At 37.0% G+C, this 19180-nt stretch overlaps 1 protein-coding gene across 2 annotated transcripts in view; it reads left to right on the plus strand.

Moving 5' to 3' along the window:
- COL4A5 (collagen type IV alpha 5 chain) overlaps window positions 1-16708 on the plus strand; it is a gene marked incomplete at both ends in the record, with an annotated part of 331327 nt that extends 314619 nt beyond the window's left edge. For both annotated transcript variants that reach the window (XM_081115359.1, XM_081115360.1), the window contains 6 exons: window positions 3024-3122; window positions 4582-4794; window positions 11856-12033; window positions 14647-14761; window positions 15102-15274; window positions 16627-16708. In XM_081115359.1, coding sequence (XP_080971485.1) covers window positions 3024-3122; window positions 4582-4794; window positions 11856-12033; window positions 14647-14761; window positions 15102-15274; window positions 16627-16708 — 860 coding nt within the window. The remainder of the gene's footprint in view (window positions 1-3023; window positions 3123-4581; window positions 4795-11855; window positions 12034-14646; window positions 14762-15101; window positions 15275-16626) is intronic.
- Between the last annotated feature and the right edge of the window lie 2472 nt (window positions 16709-19180).

A 19180-nucleotide genomic window follows, 5' to 3' on the forward strand; every position in this document is an offset into this window, starting at 1 on the left:
ACTAGAGACCATTATAAACTTTTGAACAATAATAGATACAGAGGCAGAGCTGCCTCAAACAGATTGTCAAACTGCAGCGGGAAGGCCGGGGGGGGGTTGGGGGGCAGGAGGTAGGGGGGTAAGAGATCAACTAAAGGACTTGCATGCATGCATATAAGCATAACCAGTGGACATAAGACATTGGGGGATAGGGGAGGCTAGGGGACTGTCTAGGGCGGGGGGATAAAATGGACACATATGTAATACCCTTTGTAATACTTTAAGCAATAAATAAAAATAAAAAAAAATAAAAAAACTACCAGCAAACAAAAGTACTGGACTGTATGGATTTACAAAAGCATTTACCAAATATTCAAAGAAGAACTAAAACATATCTCTTCAAACTATTCCAAAAGATTCAAGAGAAGGAACACTTACAAGCTCTTTTTACAAAGCCAGTATTATCCTAATTCCAGAACCAGATAAAGATACTATAAAAAAAGAAAATTACAGACTAATACCCCTGATGAACACATAAGCTATAATCCTCAACAAAATGTTAGCAAATCACATCCAACAATATATTAAATATATCATACACCATGATTTAGTGAGATTTATTCTGGGGATGCAAAACTAATACAATATTTGCAAATCAATAAATGTGATGCATCACATAAACAAAATAAAAGATTAAAATCACATGATCAATAGATGCAATAAAGCATTAGACAAAACCCAGCACCCATGTTTTTTTATAACAACTCTCAGTAGTAAAGTGGAAATAGAGGGATTATACCTCAACATCATAAAGGCCATATATGACAAACCACAGCCAACATCATACTAAATGGGAAAAAACTAAAACCATTTCCCCTAAGAACAGGAACAAGACAGGGATGTCTGCTTTCACCACTCTCATTCAACATACTACTGGAAGTCCTAGGTACAGCAATCAAACAAGAAGAAGAGATAGAAAGCTTCCAAATTGGAAAGGAGGAAATAAAACTTATTATTCACAGATGACATGATAAAGTACATAGAAAATCCTAAAACTATTAGGCCTAATAAATGAATTCAGCAAGATAGCAGGATACAAAAGCAACATCCACAAATTGATGGCATTTTTATATACCAATAATGAACTCTCAGAAAGAGAAACTAAAAAAAAATCCCATTTACCATTTCAGCAAAAATAAAAATATATCTAGGAATCAACTTAACCAAGGAGGTAAAAGACTTGTACTTGAAAAACTATAGGTCATTGTAAAAGAAATAGAGGAAAATACAAATAAATGGAAGCCTATACCATGTTCATGGATTGGAAGAATTAGCATCATTAAAATTTCCATACTACCCCAAGCAATCTATAAATTCAATGTAATCCCTATTAAAATACCAAAGGCATACTTCACAGAACAAGAACAAATACTAAAACATTTATATGGAAACATAAAAGACCCTGAATAGCTGCAGCAATTTTGAGAAGAAAAAATTTGGAGAGATCACAATACCAGACATCAAAATATACTACAGAGATAATCAAAATAACCTGTATTGGCACAGGAACAGGCATATACTAGTAGAACAATGAAACAAAACAGAGACCCCAGACATTGACCCACACCATTAATATTTGACAAAGGAGACAAGAACATACAATGGAGTAAAGACAGTCTCTTCAACAAATGGTATTAGAAAAATTGGACAGACATGCAAAAATATGAAACTAGACCACCAACTTACAGCATACAGAAAAACAAACTCAAAACGGTTAAAGGACTTAAATTTAAGACAGGAAATAATAAAAATATTAGAAGACTTGATAGGCAGCAAAATAACCGATATATCTCATAGCAATGTCTTTACTGATACAGCACCTAGGGCAAAGGAAACTAAGGAGAAAATAAACAGATGGGACTACGTCAAAATAAAAAGCTTCTGAACAGCAAAAGAAACCATCAGCAAAATGAAAAGGGGTCCCACTGTATGGGAGAACATACTTGGCAATTATACATCTGACAAAGGGTTAATATCCAAAATATAAGGAATTCATACAACTTAATAAAAAGAAGACAAACAATCCAATAAAAAATGGGCAAAGGACCTAAATAGACACTCTGCAAGGTGTGCATACAGAAGGCTAAGAGACATATGAAAAAATCCTCAGTCACTGAGCATCAGAGGGATGCAAATTAAAACGACAATGAGGTATCACCTCACACCTCTCAGAATGGCTATCATCAATAAATCAACAAACAACAAGTGCTGATGAGGATGTGGAGAAAAGGCAACACTAGTTCACTGATGGTGGGAATGCAGATTGGTGCAGCCACTATGAAAAACTGTATAGTTTCATCAAAAAATTAAAAATAGAACTGCCTTTTGACCCAGTGATCCCACTTCTGGGAATATATCCTAAAATCCCCAAAATACCAATCAGCAAGAATATATGCACCCCTGTGTTCAGCAGCATTATTTATAATAGCTAAGATTTGGAAACAGCCCAAGTGCTCATCAGTACATTTACACAATGGAATACTATGCAGCTATAAAAAAGAGGGATCTCTTACCCTTTGAGGCAGCATGGATGGACCTGGAAAATATTATGCTAAGTGATATAAACAAATCTGAGAAAGTCAAATATTACACGATCTCCCTTATTTGTGGAATCTAATGCACAAAATGAATTGACCAACAAAATAAGACCTGAAACATGGAGGCATGGAAAAGACTGACATACCTCGATGTGGGGGTGGAAGGATGAGAGAAACCAAGGAACTAATATAGTTATATGCATAGTCCGTAGACATGGGTAATAGGGTGGTGAAGACCTTGGGGGTGGGTAGTGGCTGCGCAGAGGTGAGTAAACAGGGAGAAAATGATAGATATCTATAATATACTGTCAAATATAAAAATGTAGTTTAAAAAAAAAAAACAGATTACAAATTCAGTGACACCCAAGGACTTTAAGTCTCCTAGATCTGTCTGGATATTGAATTATTGTACTTATATTTTGAAAACTTATTTCTTTTTTCCTGTAGGTCCAATTGGCCCTCCAGGAGATCCTGGGCGAAATGGACTCCCTGGCTTTGATGGTGCAGGAGGGCGCAAAGGGGACCCAGGTCTGCCAGGTCAACCAGGTGTGACAAGTAAAATGCTGATGATGATACTACTAGTATTCTTTACATCTGGGAGATGTCTGGACACATGGCCTCCAATTGTAGCTGTGATAGCCTCCTCTTGAGAGAGTGCAGTTAGCTGGTATATCCTTTGCTGGGGAACAGATACAAGGATATTTGCCATTATAAGAGAAGCATAGAAAGTTTATTTTTATTTATGTGTTTAGAGCACTGGAAAACCCATCTCTTTTCAACATGGTGATTAGCTGCTCTGATCATTTTCAGTATGTGTCTTGTGACCATCTTGAATCTATTGTGAATCCACATTTAAAAATATCACAATAGAGTACAGTTTCCATTATAGAATTCAGTAAGTATAATTGCAAAGATTAAGTGATCCCCATAGAGCTTTGAGAGTCATAGTGTCTTCTCATACTGAGATGACAAATTGATATGCATATTTTTGAGGTTACTCATTATTAGGTACTCCTCATAATATTGTATTGGTATCTACTAGATTTCCAAACTGTACTCAGCTTACTTCCAAAAAATAATTTTATTCACTTTGCAGTAAAAATACACTAAAATAGAAATAAAATATTATAAACTGAAAAATCTTAATATGTGTTGGCAACTCTAGATAATATCAATATAACTCTAAATATTATAAACATAAAATATTTGTATTGATAAAAATATATTGTGGCAATCAGGCAGAGTGATGAAACTTATGGCCTTCCTAGAACTAACACCCTGCCATTTCATTAACTGTATATCTAAGGACGAAATAAGTCAGTTGCCATCTTCATCACGTGGACATTGCTATTACGTTTCCCCCAAATGAAAATCTATGCACACAGTGGCCAAAGACCTCTATATAAAGAGTTTGTTCAAAGAACCTCAAATCAAGAGGCTAAATGAAGAAAGGGAACCAGAAGTAGGTTGAAAATAGACATTTTTAAAAGCCTTCTTTAGAGTGTCCTGCTTATTCTCTAAACAAAAGGTATGCCTGAGAATAATTCCCCAGACAGATTCAAAGGAAAATGTTTTTAGCACTGAAGCTGGGAGACTGGTGACAACCACACCCTTCCGTTCTTGGTAATGAACAAAACAGCAGGCTGAAATTTTGTCATGGAGTTTAGACTCCTTTAGTACAGCAAGAGACTAGTTATCTTGCTGTACTAAACATAAAGACTTCCCAACTAAGCACCACTTCTTCCCATATAATATAGTATATATACATAGATAGATGATAGATAGATTGATAGATAGATAGATATAGACATATGCATATTTAAATCTCTTTGAGGTCAGGGACCATATTTAATTTATCTCTAAACAAGTGATATTTGACAGTACTTTTATAGAAACTATAAATATTGACTAAATTAAACAAATGAGGTCATAATGTTTTGTGAATAGACACAATAGTGGAACAGAGCTTACTTTATCTTGTATACTGATGATTCCATGGAAATAGGTACCCGTGGTTTGGATGGTCCCCCTGGGCCAGATGGATTGCAAGGTCCCCCAGGTCCTCCTGGAACTTCCTCTATTGCCCATGGATTCCTCATCACACGTCACAGCCAGACAACAGAAGCACCACAGTGCCCACAGGGAACTGTCCATATTTATGAAGGCTTTTCTCTCCTGTATGTACAAGGAAATAAAAGAGCTCACGGTCAAGACTTGGGTAAGATAATTGGCATCTTATTTCTTACTATGTATTTTGTTTTTGTTTTGAAAATCCTGTTGTGTTCTAGAGTAGCCTTGACCAAAATATATCTCTCTGTTCTTCTGGGACTTCTAAATTGAAGACCATGTCAAGGGCAGCTGAATATATTCAGTACGGGTTTAAAAAATAATATTCAATTTTAAACTTAAAGCATTAATTAGCCTAGTGTGAGATACAATTCTTGGCCTAAAGCAAGGCATTTTGGAAAGGGCCACATTTACTTTTATTAGCTTAGTAGTTAAGGAAACAGATTCCCTGTGTTCTTTACAGTATAGCAGCTACTTGAGTGGGCAGTGTTTATAACTAATGAGAGATAGTTTCCCCTTCTCTGACACTGGTCTTCAACAAGTTGAAAGTTAAGTTCTGAAGAGAATATTGATTTTAGGTCAAAGAAAAAAGTAGCCATTGCTTAATCATCCTAGTTTATAGTTCCTAAAATAAGTGCCTTATCTGTATAAAGTATTATCAGAGTAGTTTAAAGCTATATAAAGCACCCTATTGACATATAAAATCCACTTCATTTAATGTGTCCACATGCATCTTCTCTGTACTAGGGTGGACACTTTGGTTGATAGGATGCAGCTGGACTGGATGATTCTCAAGACCTCTAACAATTCCCAAGATTTCTTTTTGTGGAATTTTAACTTTAGATTTCAAGGTCCCATTTTTTTTTTACCAGGGGCTACCTATTTTAGGGATCACTATCCCCTTTGCATCTATAAAAAACATTTAAGAAGATATTTTGGATACCTAGTTTCTGGAGTCTCTGTGGTAAGAGGCCTACTGGGGTCTCTTTACCTATGCCATTCTGTGTAAACAGTTCGGTGGCAAGGGACCTCTGGGGGTCTGCTCTGATTACTCTGCTTCCAGGGCATATGGCCATACCTGCCAGCCAATTCTGGCCTACCAGAGTAAGCACATCTACTTAGTACATGGAAGATGATAGTCACAGGTCATATTTTTTTTAATCCAAATAAAGTAGGAATTTTCCCAACAACTTTCTTCTCCCACTTGTACTTCCCTTTTTTCTTCTCCTTTTCATCTTTCATCTGTTACTTTTCCTTCCCTCTTTTGTTTTCTTTATGTAACATCTTCTTTTTATCATTTTACAATAAACAAATATTTGTTGTGAAAGTGCTCTTATATTTATATAATTCTCTATTTTCTTTTTTCCATAAAATTATTTTCCTTTTAATTCATTCTCTTTTCACTGCCAGAGTCTAACTTATACCCTAATCAATCTTGTATACTTCAAATCGTTAACCTATCAAGTCAATAGGAGCCATTAGAAATGTTTGAGCATTATGAAATTCAGAAATATTAGATAAATACAAAAATATGGGACTTGCTATCCAGTGTGTCATATAACTTGTCAAAATACATACATTTGGTTAAACAAGGGCTATCACAATATTTATTCAGACTTGGAGGTTACAAACTGGCCCTGACTTGGAAGTGCCTCATACATAGGAAAGCTCTGATAAGACCCAGTATCCCTAAGGTGATCCTGATTGCAGAGTCTCTGCTAGAGCTCACAGAATTATAAAATTAGAGTTATCTGGCTAAGCAAAGAATAGAGGAAGTTATAGCTTTGATGTTAAAGAAATAATCAGTTGGTCAAATAAATGCATAGTCTCTGTTGGATTATTGAAAGGATACTTCCAAGGCAATGATGTTACTTTTATTTTCAATTACTTTCTATTTTAAAAGCACTTTTTAAATCAAATGTGATCTTCACAAGTATGATCAAGAGAGATATAGGACAAGTTGTTTTTTTCTTTTTATACACAAAACTAATGGCCTGGTACATAAATTCATGCACATTTAAAGGAAATTAAATAGAAGAAATATTTTAATATTGCTATTTACCATTTCTCTATAATAGAAGTGTCAGAGATGAAAGAAAATTAGTAACATGTATATGAAAATAATATTTAAATTGATTAATAAACAATAACATGATATAACAACAAAGACATGATATAAAAACAACATTGATAAAAACAATGACTGATAAATTGATTAAACTTATTCTAATATCGCCCTGTATACCACATTAAGAGTAAAAACACTTTCAGAGTGCTTGACTTATTTACCTTGTGATGAAGTATTTACAACTTTAACATCACACGCTCTTTGAACTCTAGAGAAAGTAACATATAACTGATCATATCCGAAAACCAGTTCAGGTAGGAATATTCCTACTCTGTCTAGAGTTTATCCTTGTGATTTATTAATAGTCATTGTAAATGCTGGCATCACGGGAAACTGTATTTGAATTAATTTAAATGGGAGGGCAGTGTCAGATGGGAACAAATCAATTATTAGAATCAGAACAACCTCTCCTTCCACAGATCCTGTTAATACTTCAGCTTGATTATGTTAGGTTGCAATCTTGTGATAATAAATCTAGTACCATTACAAAGACCTCATTTACTATTAAGATTTCTCAATAGCATGATGATTGCACCTACTTTCAATTTTAATTTATGACAAGGCATTCCTGAAGGAGGAATACTATTAAGAAATTCGATGGGAAAAATTTCCTTTTTGGCATCATTCATTGAATCAATGGAATCATCACTCAAATAGGTGCAAAAATCTCCATCGAATATATCCAAAATTTCTTCAGATTGAAACACACCCATGTGGTTGGTGCCAGCGAGAGAGCTTTATATGTATTGCACATGTGCAAGTCAAGGTTTATTTTTAAATTGCCAGTGCACATATGTACCAGCCAGTCGGTCGGTTGGATGGACAGTTGGGCACTTAGCCTTTTATATACATAGATGGCTAAGAGGTTGTGACTTACTCAAAGCTATATACTCGGAAACTGATGGAGATAAGAACTTGAGCACAATAGCTACCAATTCTAAATCCATTCATTTTTTAATCATCCCAATTTGTCATTCACTTTCACATGACTTTAAGTCAGTCACCTCTCTCTGAGCCAGATTTTTTTTTCTGAAAAATTGGAAATTCAGACTAAATCAATGATTTTCAACCTGAGGAACTTTTAAAGATTCTAGATCCAATCCAAACTTATTGTAAAACAATTCCCAATGATTCTGACAATCTACAAGATTTAAGAATTATTGGTGTTTTATTAGTCATCTTTAGTTTGAAATAAGCATACTCCTTTGGATAGATGAAGAATAACCAAGGCATAATTTTAAAGGAATCCATTTTCAAATCCTCCACTTCCATGTTTTTGTCTCCAAAAGTTGAACTGCCTGTGTATGTTCTTTGGATATGCACTATTCCCTCTCACTATCACCCATTTCCCATTATATGGAAAAAAAATCACACTGTGACACATTGCCTTGAAATGTGAAAGCTTCTGGGAGACAAATTCAAAGGGACAATTCAAAATAAAAATGTTGTTAAAGGCTCTATTACCTAAGGTTCTACTATTCACTTCTAATTAATATCATTAAGAAATGCATTTCTACCATGGCCAGTGTTGTTCAATTGTTTCAATGGTTGGAGTGTCAGCCCATGCAAAGAAAGGTCCCTGGTTCAATTCCTGGTCAAGGACGTACCTGGGTTGCAGCATCAATCCCCAGCCCCAGTCGGGGAACGTGCAACCAGTCAGTGTGTCTCTTTTTTTTAAATTTATTCATTGATTAAGGTACTCCATATGTGTCCTTATCTCCCCATTACCCCCTTGACCCCCCGCTCATGCACTCACCCCCCTGTTGTCTGTGTCCATTGGTTAGGCTTATATGCATGCATACAAGTCCCTTGGTTGATCTTTCTCCCTTACCTCCATTCTCTCCTTCCTTCCCTCTGAGGTTTGATGGTCTGATCGATGCTTCTCTGCCTCTGGATCTGTTTTTGTTCCATCAATTTATGTTGTTCATTATATTCCATAAATGAGTGAGATCATGTGATATTTATCTTTCTCTGACTGGCTTATTTCACTTAGCATAATGCTCTACAGTTCCACCCATGCAGTGTGTCTGTTTTACATTGTTGTCTCTCTCTCTCTCTCTCCCTCTCTCTCTCTCTCTCTCTCTGTCTCTCTCTTTCTCTTTCTCTCTCCCCTCTCACTTCCATTCTCTCTAAAAATCAGTGGGCGGGGGAGGATGGGGGTTTAATGGAGGGGATGAGGACACATTTGTAATACCTTAACTAATAAAGAATTTAAAAAAAATAAAAATCAGTGGGGAAAAATATCCTCAGGTGAGGATTAACAACAACAACAACAACAAAGAAATTAATTTCCAATAAAAGGTTACTCTATATATTTAGTAATTATCAAAATTTATAATATGTATATTTTATCTCTTGTGAATTAACAATAACTGTAATGATGAAAATTCAAAATAAAATATTTGACATGTAAAGCCTTATAGTTGCAGAAAGTTAACTGCCATTTGACCCAGAAATCCCACTTCTAGGAATGTATCCTAAGAATCCAGAAATACCAATCATAAAGAATATATGCAACCCTGTGTTCATAGCAGCATTATTTACAATAACTAAGATTTGGAAACAGCCCAAGTTCCCATCAGTAGATGAATGGATAAAAAAGCTGTGGGAAATTTATACAATGGAATACTATGCAGCAGTAAAAAAAGAGGATCTCTTACCCTTTGAGACAGCATGGATGGACCTGGAGATTATTATGCTAAATGAAATAAGCCAAACTGAGAAAGACAAATATCACATGATCTCACTTATTTGTGGAATCTAATGAATAAAATAAATTGATCAACAAAAATGGTCCAGAGGTATGGAGGCATGGAACAGACTGACATACCTCGGAGGTGGGGGCAGGGGTGAATGGGAAGAGATTAACTAAAGAATTTATAGATATATATGCATAGCCCATGGACACAGACAATAGTGTGGTGAAGGCCTGGGGTGGGATAGGGGCTAGGTGGAGGGGGACAAAAGAGTTGGAAATGGAGGACATCTGTAATGCTATAAACAATAAAAATATATATTTATAAAAATATTTTTAAGTTATGTAATTTTTTCAGAGGAATATGATAGGATGATCAATAAAAAACTTTCAAAAGTAAAAAATACATTAGTATAAAACTAAGTGAGAGGTGTAATCCTCCTATCTAATAAAAGAGTAATATGCAAATTGACCATCACTCCAACACACAAGATGGCCACCCCCATGTGGTCAAAGATGGCCGCTCCCATGTGGACACAAGATGGCCACCACAAGACGGCCTGCAGGGGAGGGCACTTGGGGGGAACCAGGCCTGCAGGAGAGGGCAGTTAGGGGGGACCAGGCTGGCAGGGGAGGGCAGTTGTGGGAGATCAGGCCTGCAAGGGAGGGCAGTTGGGAGGGACAAGGCCTGCAGGGGAAGGCAGTTTGGAGGGACCAGGCCTGCAGGGGAGGACAGTTGGGGGGGACAAGTCCTTCAGGGGAGAGCAATTGGGGGTGACCAGGCCTGCAGGGGAGGGCAGTTGGGGGGACCAGGCTGGCAGGGGAGGGCAGTTGGGGGGACCCAGGCCTGCCAGGGAGGGAAGTTGGGGGGAACCAGGCAAGTATGGAAGGGAAGTTGGGCGCAATCAGGCTGGCAGGGGAGCAGTTAGGTGTCGATAAGGCTTGGAGGGGAGTGGTTAGGGGGCTGTCAGGCTGGCAGGCAGGCGAGCAGTTGGGAGCCAGCAGTCCTGGATTGTGAGAGGGATGTCCAACTGCCACCTGGATCGGGTCTAAACGGGCAGTTGGACATCCCTCAAGGGGTCCCAAATTGGAGAGGGAGCAGGCTGGGCTGAGGAACACACACACACACACACACACACACACACACACCAGTGCATGAATTTCATACGCCGGGCCTCTAGTGGAAGTATAATTTCTAAATGCAACAGGAACATTAAATAAATTCCAATTTCTAAAAACCAATTTATATACTTTTTAAAATATTTGTTGTTAGATTTCAATTATTATACTGTATACTTTTAAAAGTGATATAAGGCTTTCGTTTTTTAAATATAAATATTCACAAAACACTAGAAAGGATAACTGGCAATTTTGAAATGTGGTTTGCAAAGCCCCATCGTCCAGTATTACAAAGTATAGAAGGATGGGGCTGGAACCCAGAGACAATAACCAATACCTTAATTACTAGAACAGTATCAACTTAAACTTCTGATGAAAATTTTAGATATCAACTTAAAAATGTGTTAGGGTACATCATTTTTCATGATTCTTTTTGTGAGTAAATGAGAAAAGAAAGGCCTGATCACTAGTACAGATAACCTCTATTGCCCCTACCAGCCCCCCAAAAATCAAAAGCTCTATTTCTTTTCTCTTGCACTCACACACTCCCTTTATCTTTATCTCTTATTTATTTTTTTCTGTTTTATTATTCACCTGAAAACCTGTCTGTGGTTGTTGTGTATAGTGGTCAGCACTATAATTGTCCTTAGCCTTAACGTGATTACAAAGCCACACAAGATACATTCTCTGGATGGCTTGTAAGAAGAGAGGGAAGCCTAGAGAGGAAATACTGATATGATATTATAAGGACTCAGTTTGTGCTCTTCACTTGTCCAGAATAAATCACCCAATATTATTCATAAAACAACACCCGTTTAAAAACAGTGTTAGGTAATATATAATGACCTACCACAATAAATGTCTACATAAATTTTAAGATATAACCTGATTCTAAAAATGTTAAAATGTGTGTTTCATAATTGAAGAATTAAAGTACAGGGGTGGGCAAAAGTAGGTTTGCAGTTGTTTATATGGAAAATAATACAATAATTAATAAATAATAATACCAAAATAAACTACTGTTTCATTTACTAACAACTGTTAATCTACTATTGCCCACCCCTGCACATTTATTATCTAAGAATTGCGATCAATGATTCTCTCTCATCATTGATGTTTCCATCTCTCTCTTTCCTCTCTCAAATCATTAAAATATATTAAAAAATAAATGTGGGCAAGTTTTTTCTTTGAAAGTTTATTACTGTTTTAGAAGAAACTAAAGTATCATCCTGATGAAGTTCTTCATCTTTTACTCCCCAATTCTTTCTAGGGACAGCCGGCAGCTGCCTTCGTCGCTTCAGTACCATGCCTTTCATGTTCTGCAACATCAACAATGTTTGTAACTTTGCTTCAAGAAATGATTATTCTTACTGGCTCTCCACTCCAGAGCCCATGCCAATGAACATGGAGCCCCTGAAGGGCCAGAGCATCCAGCCATTCATTAGTCGGTAAGACATTGATATAGCTTTGACTTGTTCTAATCTTCAATTGGTTTAGCTAGTCAGAAATGAGTCCAAAACTAATAATCTGATCAGACTTCTCCCAGATTAGGTAGAATAGAGGTATCTTTATAATATTTAATTCAGCATTTAGTTTGATTTGTATTTATTGGTTATGTGTTTTGACCAAGCCTCCTGATAGACATAGTGCAGTATACAAAGAGCTTACAGTCTAGTAATGAGGCAAATATATATATATATATATATATATATATATATATATATATATATATCTTGAGCTAAGTGCTGCAATAGATTCAATAAAAGTGTTCTGAGAGCATAGATAAAGGGATGCATAATTATAACTGGAGAAATTAGAGTGACTATATGGAAAAAATGTGTTGGAACTGGTAAGTCGTTGAAGGATGGGATAGAATTGAGACACAAGCAACTATAAGAAATAACGACATACAAGGCAGAGAATATGGAAATGGGTAGTAGATTGATGTATTTAGAATGTAGATTGTAAAGGTTGCATAGTGAGAAGGGAAGTTGATTGGGTAGTTAGCTTGGACCCAGATGGTAGCAGACATTCACTGTGTAATTTAATTTGGAATTTATTTAGTATACTAGAGGTCGAGTGCACGAAATTCATGCATGGGGGGGGTCCCCTCAGCCCAGCCTTCACCCTCTCCAATCTGGGACCCCTAGGGGGATGTCCAACTGCCGGTTTAAGCCCAATCCCAGAGATCAGGCATAAACCGGCAGTCGGACATCCCTCTCACAATCCTGGACTGCTGGCTCCTAATCGCTCACCTGCCTGCCTGCCTGGTCACCCCTAACTATGCCTCCCTGCCAGCCTGGTCACCCCTAACTGCCCCCTGCTGCCGGCCAGGTCACCCCCAACTGCCCCATCCATGCCGGGCTGGTAGCTCCTAACTACCCCCCTGCTGGCCTGGTCACCCCTTACTGCCTCCCCACTAGCCTAATCACCCCTAACTGCCCCCCACCAGCCTGGTTGCCTCTTACTGCCCCTCCCTGCTGGCCTGGTCGCCCCCAGCTGCCCCCCTCTGCCAGCCTGGTCACCCCTAACTGCCATTCCCCTTCCAGCCTTGGTCACCCCCAACTGCCACCCCTGCCAGCCTGGTCACCCCTCATGACCCCCCCGCCACTGGCCTGGTCACCCCACGCAGCCTGCTGTTAAATTGTTTGGTCATCCCTCACTAACCCCCCTATCAGCCTGGTCGCCCCATGCAGCCTGCTTGTTCAGTCATTTTGTCATTCCTCACTAACCCCCATGCTGGCCTGGTCATAGGCAGCCACCTTGTGAGGGCATGAGGGTTAATTTGCATATTACCTCTTTATTATATAGGATAATGGGGATCCCTGAAAAGTTTTTTACCTTCATTTTAGGGAAGAATACAGAATCATTGGTATGTAACATGGATTACAGAGGTGATAGTCCTGAGGTTGAGATATCATTAGATTGAAGATAATGTAATAATCCTGGCAGGAGTGGATGGAACGTTCAGTGGGGTACATGTATCACTTTAATAGAATAAGATAGGATTTGACAGTTGATTAGCTATGGGAAGGAGGAAGTGATACATGAAGTTTGGAGGTTTTTCAGGTTTGAACCCTAGTTTAACTTGATCTCCTAGGCATATTAGATATTGCCATTTTCATTCTGATCATTTACCTAGGAATCCAGCAACCATAAAAGATGAATCATTGGAATGTCTAGTTTTTTCTCCCTTGAATATAAAGGTGAAACCTAGTCCAGCCCCTCTTAATAGCATATTTAGGATGCCCTTTTTAAATACATTTGCCCAAATCATTTTTGTTGAGTACCCTTGGTGTATATACTATGAGAACTCATTTTTTGTGATTTTTGTCTGTCCCAATTGTTGGGAGTAGAAGGTTCCCTAAAGATATTCCCTCTTTTGTAGATAAACTGTGCCCATTGGTTCAATGTTTCAAAAGTCCACTCATGTTCTTTATTATGGACTTGGTAGACTAAGCTGTATTTACTTTGTTGCTATTTTACTTGATTTTATAGATTTAAGCCACATCTACAAGTGCCTGGGTAACTGCCCAGCATTCTGGATATGTAGTACTTCTCCAGGTAGACCAAATGGTTAACAAATATCTTTGAACCAAAAATAATGGGTGGGAGTTGCAAAATCGTCTGTTTATTATCTTTTTCTAGTTTACCAGACATTGTTCTTACCACAGTTTCAGCATTACTAAATGTCTACCTTTCATTTGAGCACTCTAACAGCAAGTAGTATGTGCAATACACTAAACCAACCTCTTATTGCAATTATGGCATTGACTATAATAAGTATGAATTTAGGGCAGAATGGAAAATGAAAATGCTACAGTAGTGATTCTTTAGTTTCTTGAAAAAAAACTTGCAGTTTTTATTTATAACTTTGTTATATATATTAGGAGACAAGGCTTATGCAAAAGCAATTCTCAAAGTGCATTTTCTCTTCCTTTTCTGAGCATTGAAGACAACTTAATCGGCTTCTATACCAGGATGGCAGCTAAAGAAGAGGGAATGCTATTTCCCACATATTGACTCTGTAGATTGTATTCCCTCTTACCTTCCCTTACTAGATGTGCAGTGTGTGAAGCTCCAGCTGTGGTGATTGCTGTTCACAGTCAGACCATCCAGATTCCTCGTTGTCCTCAGGGATGGGATTCTCTTTGGATTGGTTATTCCTTCATGATGGTATGAAACATGCTTTCTTGTATTTGTTATCATAGCTAACTGTCCATCATATCAACATTTCTTCCCAATATGAATATTCCTGTCATTTGCATAATAAGAAGCTTGATCTCAAATAGCTGCTGTCCAAGCACTTTGTTCCCCCTCACACATTTTATAGAACATATTTTTATAATCTGCCTGTTGCTTTTGTTGAGTATTCTTGGTGTAGATACTATTCTCTTACCTGTGGCCCTAGTTCCTTCACTAGATTTGATTTTTTGGCGAGTTTAGCACATATCTTTGAGTATCCACTAAGGTATGCACATGAGTGCATTGGCACATTTTTCTTTTTCTTTTCTAGCATACAAGTGCTGGGGCAGAGGGCTCAGGTCAAGCCCTGGCCTCTCCTGGTTCATGCTTAGAAGAGTTTCGTTCAGCTCCTTTCATTGAATGCCATGGGCGGGGTACCTGCAACTACTATGCCAATTCCTACAGCTTTTGGCTGGCAACTGTAGATGTGTCAGACATGTTCAGGTAAGGTGCTTATAATTTTAGTTTAATTTAGGTCCTTAGCTTCCTTCAGAGATGCTAGAGAAAAGAGAGACAATTTATGAATGGTTTATACCTAACAAATGTTAAAAAATTTAGTGGAATGTGTCCTTCATTCTTGCTTGTTCTCCTCATATACCTGACTCATATGAGACAAACAAAGTTAGCTAATAGTAGGTATGTGTGCTTTGAGATGGCTTAGTAGTAATTCTTCAGTAGCAAAACAAGCAAAGCCAGGAAAGGTCATGTGACCTGCTCAATAACAAGTGAGCAGCTATTTAACTAGATGGAGGCCATCCCAGGAATTAAAGCTTTAATCTGTGTTCCCTCTGCCAGTCCAATGAACTCTTTTCCAAGGATGTTTTCAAGCCACTCATTCAAGTGTTTTTATTGGGGAGAACACTTATAACGCATGTACCTCAGGATACTTCAATCTATTGGATTTTATTCAGTTTAAATGTATTTTATATGTTGCTTCTTTTGAGTGTTTTCTTATGTGTTATCTTTATGCATTTCTTATGTATTATATATTATCATTTATTCATCATCAGTTGCCCAGATCCTCTTGATTATAGGACTATTAGAAAAATGTATAAGAGGGAGATACAAATAGACAAAGATAATAGTGGTGCAGAGAAAAGTCACAAAAATTACCTACCAGTAATCATTCTTAGGTTATACTAGTCACTGCACTTGATCATATTGCTCAAAAGTTAACCATTAGTCATCAGGAGAGCTTCTTTAATACAGAAATAATATTTGCAGATGTGAGGGTGATCTGGCTGTGACATGTGTCACTCCATTGATGGCCAGGATTGATTCAGCTGATCTGGCTGGCTAGGCGGGTGTCACCCTCCTCTCACCCATCCATGTGTGTCTCTCAAGAAGCTGCAGCTGTGTGCTCCATCAGAAGAGGATGGCCTTCCCCCACAGAGGAGAGGACTGGTCTTTGGTCAAGGCTATACGAGTAGCTGCAGTCCCCTGCTAGAACCTCCAAACAAGCTCTCAAAAATAATGTTTGTGCCCTGACCGGTTTGGCTCAGTGGATAGAGCGTCAGCCTGCGGACTCAAGGGTCCCAGGTTCGATTTCGGTCAAGGGCATGTGCCTTGGTTGTGGGCACATCACCAGGGGGAGGTGTGCAGGAGGCGACTGATCGGTGTTTCTCTCTCATCGATGTTTCTGACTCTCTATCTCTCTCCCTTCCTCTCTATAAAAAATCAATAAAATATATTTAAAAATTTTTTTTAAAAATAGTGTTTGTATGTGAATTTGAACCAATAATATAATATAAATACGAGAAAAGGCTAACCCGATTGTCTTGTTTCTTATTTCCCAGCAAACCTCAGTCAGAAACGCTGAAGACAGGAGACTTGAGGACACGTATTAGCCGATGTCAAGTGTGCATGAAAAGGACATAATATTTTGAAAAATTCCGTGTGTGCTTTAAAATGTGATATATATATATACATATATATATATATATATATATATATATATATATATATATATGAAATTCCCAGGATGCAATGTCTCACTCTCCCCAACTTTACCACTGCTGCCCAACAATGGTGCTACTATATATGACCAAGAAAGCATGCTGACTAGTAACCATGAAGATTCAGATGTACCTCAGCAATGTGCTAGAACAAAGTCGCTATTATTTTTCTACATAAGAAATAAGGATATGAATTCACTTTTGGGGTCCAGAATGACTTTCTGTAAGGATTATAAAATGAAGATTATATATATTTTGACCAGTAACAAAAATGGTGCATTAAAAATTCAATTAAGGGAAGAATCTCACTGAGTAAAATAAAAGACTGCAGTTTGGGGGAAGAATTATTTTTCATGGTGCTACTAATCCTACTCTTTCCATGGTTTTTAATATAAAAGTGTTAAGTTTATTTTGCTCTGTAAGTAAAGAATGTGTATAGTGTGTAAACAGCCTTTTAGCTCACAATGTTGAGTCATTTAGATGTGACCTGACATGAGTCAATCTTCACAAAATATAGGAAACACTAGAGTACAGAGAGCAGGATTTTATATTCATGTTTATCAAAGTAAGAAAATTTATATTGCATGAAGTTGCTACTGAGACTAAATTTATTTTGAATTTTATCCCCTAAGTTCTTATTTGACTTTTTAAAATATAGGTTATTTTAGTCATTTTAATCATAATTTTAAATTTTTTTGTTACATACCAAATTATAATATCTAATGGAGCAATTTCTTTTTTGCTATATTCTCCAACACACTCAACACCAGTTGTCTCCCATTTTAATGTTTCTTACATTTTGTTTTGTTCACCTTCACTAGGCAAAGTTCTCCTAAATAATTTTGAGAAACAAAAATATACAAAAAATGATCATTCTTTTCTGTGTACTTCTTATGCAAGAATTATTAGTTTATGGTCTACGCTTGTACAAGAACTGGGAAGACAATATTTGGTTAGTCTTCTCTTTTAAATTATAAAGCCAATTGATGTTTCTTACTCTTTTTTATTCTAAACATTTTATTATAGTCATAGAATAACTAATTTCCCTAGCTGTCACCTTCTCAATGTTTTTTTTTTTTTAACTCACCAATTTCATTAAAGATACCATATGTTGGAAGGATGGTTTGTTGTGTATGTCTTCAGTCTGTGTGTAAAAGTCTGCACATTTACAGCTGGACTACATGTCTGCACATCAATAAGTAGTCCTTTCTAGGAGTTGTATTTCATTTACATTACTATACATAAGCACAAGGAGAAGGAACTTGAGTTTACTAACTATAACCTCCATTAGCCATATTGCACATGCAGTAACTTTCCTTATTTGGCTCCTGTCAGAAAAAAATTTAGTCTGTGAATCAGATGAACAAATATCAAGCTAGCTGGGCCAAGGAGTATGTGGTTACTTATCAGTTTAGAGAGGCTGGAAAGGTTAAAGACTAGGTAAAAAACATTTAAGCTAAAACAGAACTCTGCTTAGCTTATAGTAATCAGTATAGTAAGAAGCCAGGCTTTGAGATAACTTGGTTTAAATATAACCTTTAATAGATTATGTACTTTCAGATATGGGAATGGTTCTCCACTCTAAGGCCAGCAGCAGCACAGAAAACTCCCCTATGGAGTGGAAAGAGATAACAGCCTAAAGTCATTTTCACAAATACATCATTCTCCTGCTCTGAGAAACCAATATGGGTGCTAAGGTTTTTCTCATTGCAGTTCTATCAGTTTTTGCTTCATCAATTTTGAATATCTGTTATTAGGTGCATAAACATTTTAAGACTCTTGATAAAATGATCTCATTATAATAATAGTAACATGGTAGAGAAAATATTAATAGTCTTTGCTCTGAAATCTACGTAGATAGCAATATAGCCATCCAGCTTTCTTTGTGTTAGGTATATTTTTTTCTCATCATTTTGCTTTTAATCTATTTCTGCCTTTATATTTAAAGTGTATTTCTTGTAGTCAGCATATAGTTGGATCTCACTTTCTTATTCAATCTAACAATTTTTGCCTTTTAGTAGACTGTATTTAATGTGGTTATTGATGTGATTTGGTTTAAATCTATCATCTTGCTGTTTGTTTTCTATTTGTGCCATTGGTAATTTGTTCACTTTTTAATGACTTATTTTGGATTGAGTATTTTTCTGATTTTATTTTATCTTCTTTGTGGCATATTAACTATAACATTTTGTTTCATTAATGACTGCTTTCAGGTTTAGGTATACATATTTAACTCATCACTATTTACATTCAAAGTTATATAATATCACTTCATGTATGCTTAAAATGTTACAATAGTATACTTTCAATTCTCCCCTCCTGATCATTGTGCTATTATTTTCATACTAGGGCCCAGTGCACGAATTTGTGCACCTTGAAAGGAACTGTGGGCTGC

The sequence above is a fragment of the Myotis nattereri genome (genome assembly GCF_964212035.1).
Source record: "Myotis nattereri genome assembly, chromosome: X".
Classification (NCBI taxonomy): domain Eukaryota; kingdom Metazoa; phylum Chordata; class Mammalia; order Chiroptera; family Vespertilionidae; genus Myotis; species Myotis nattereri.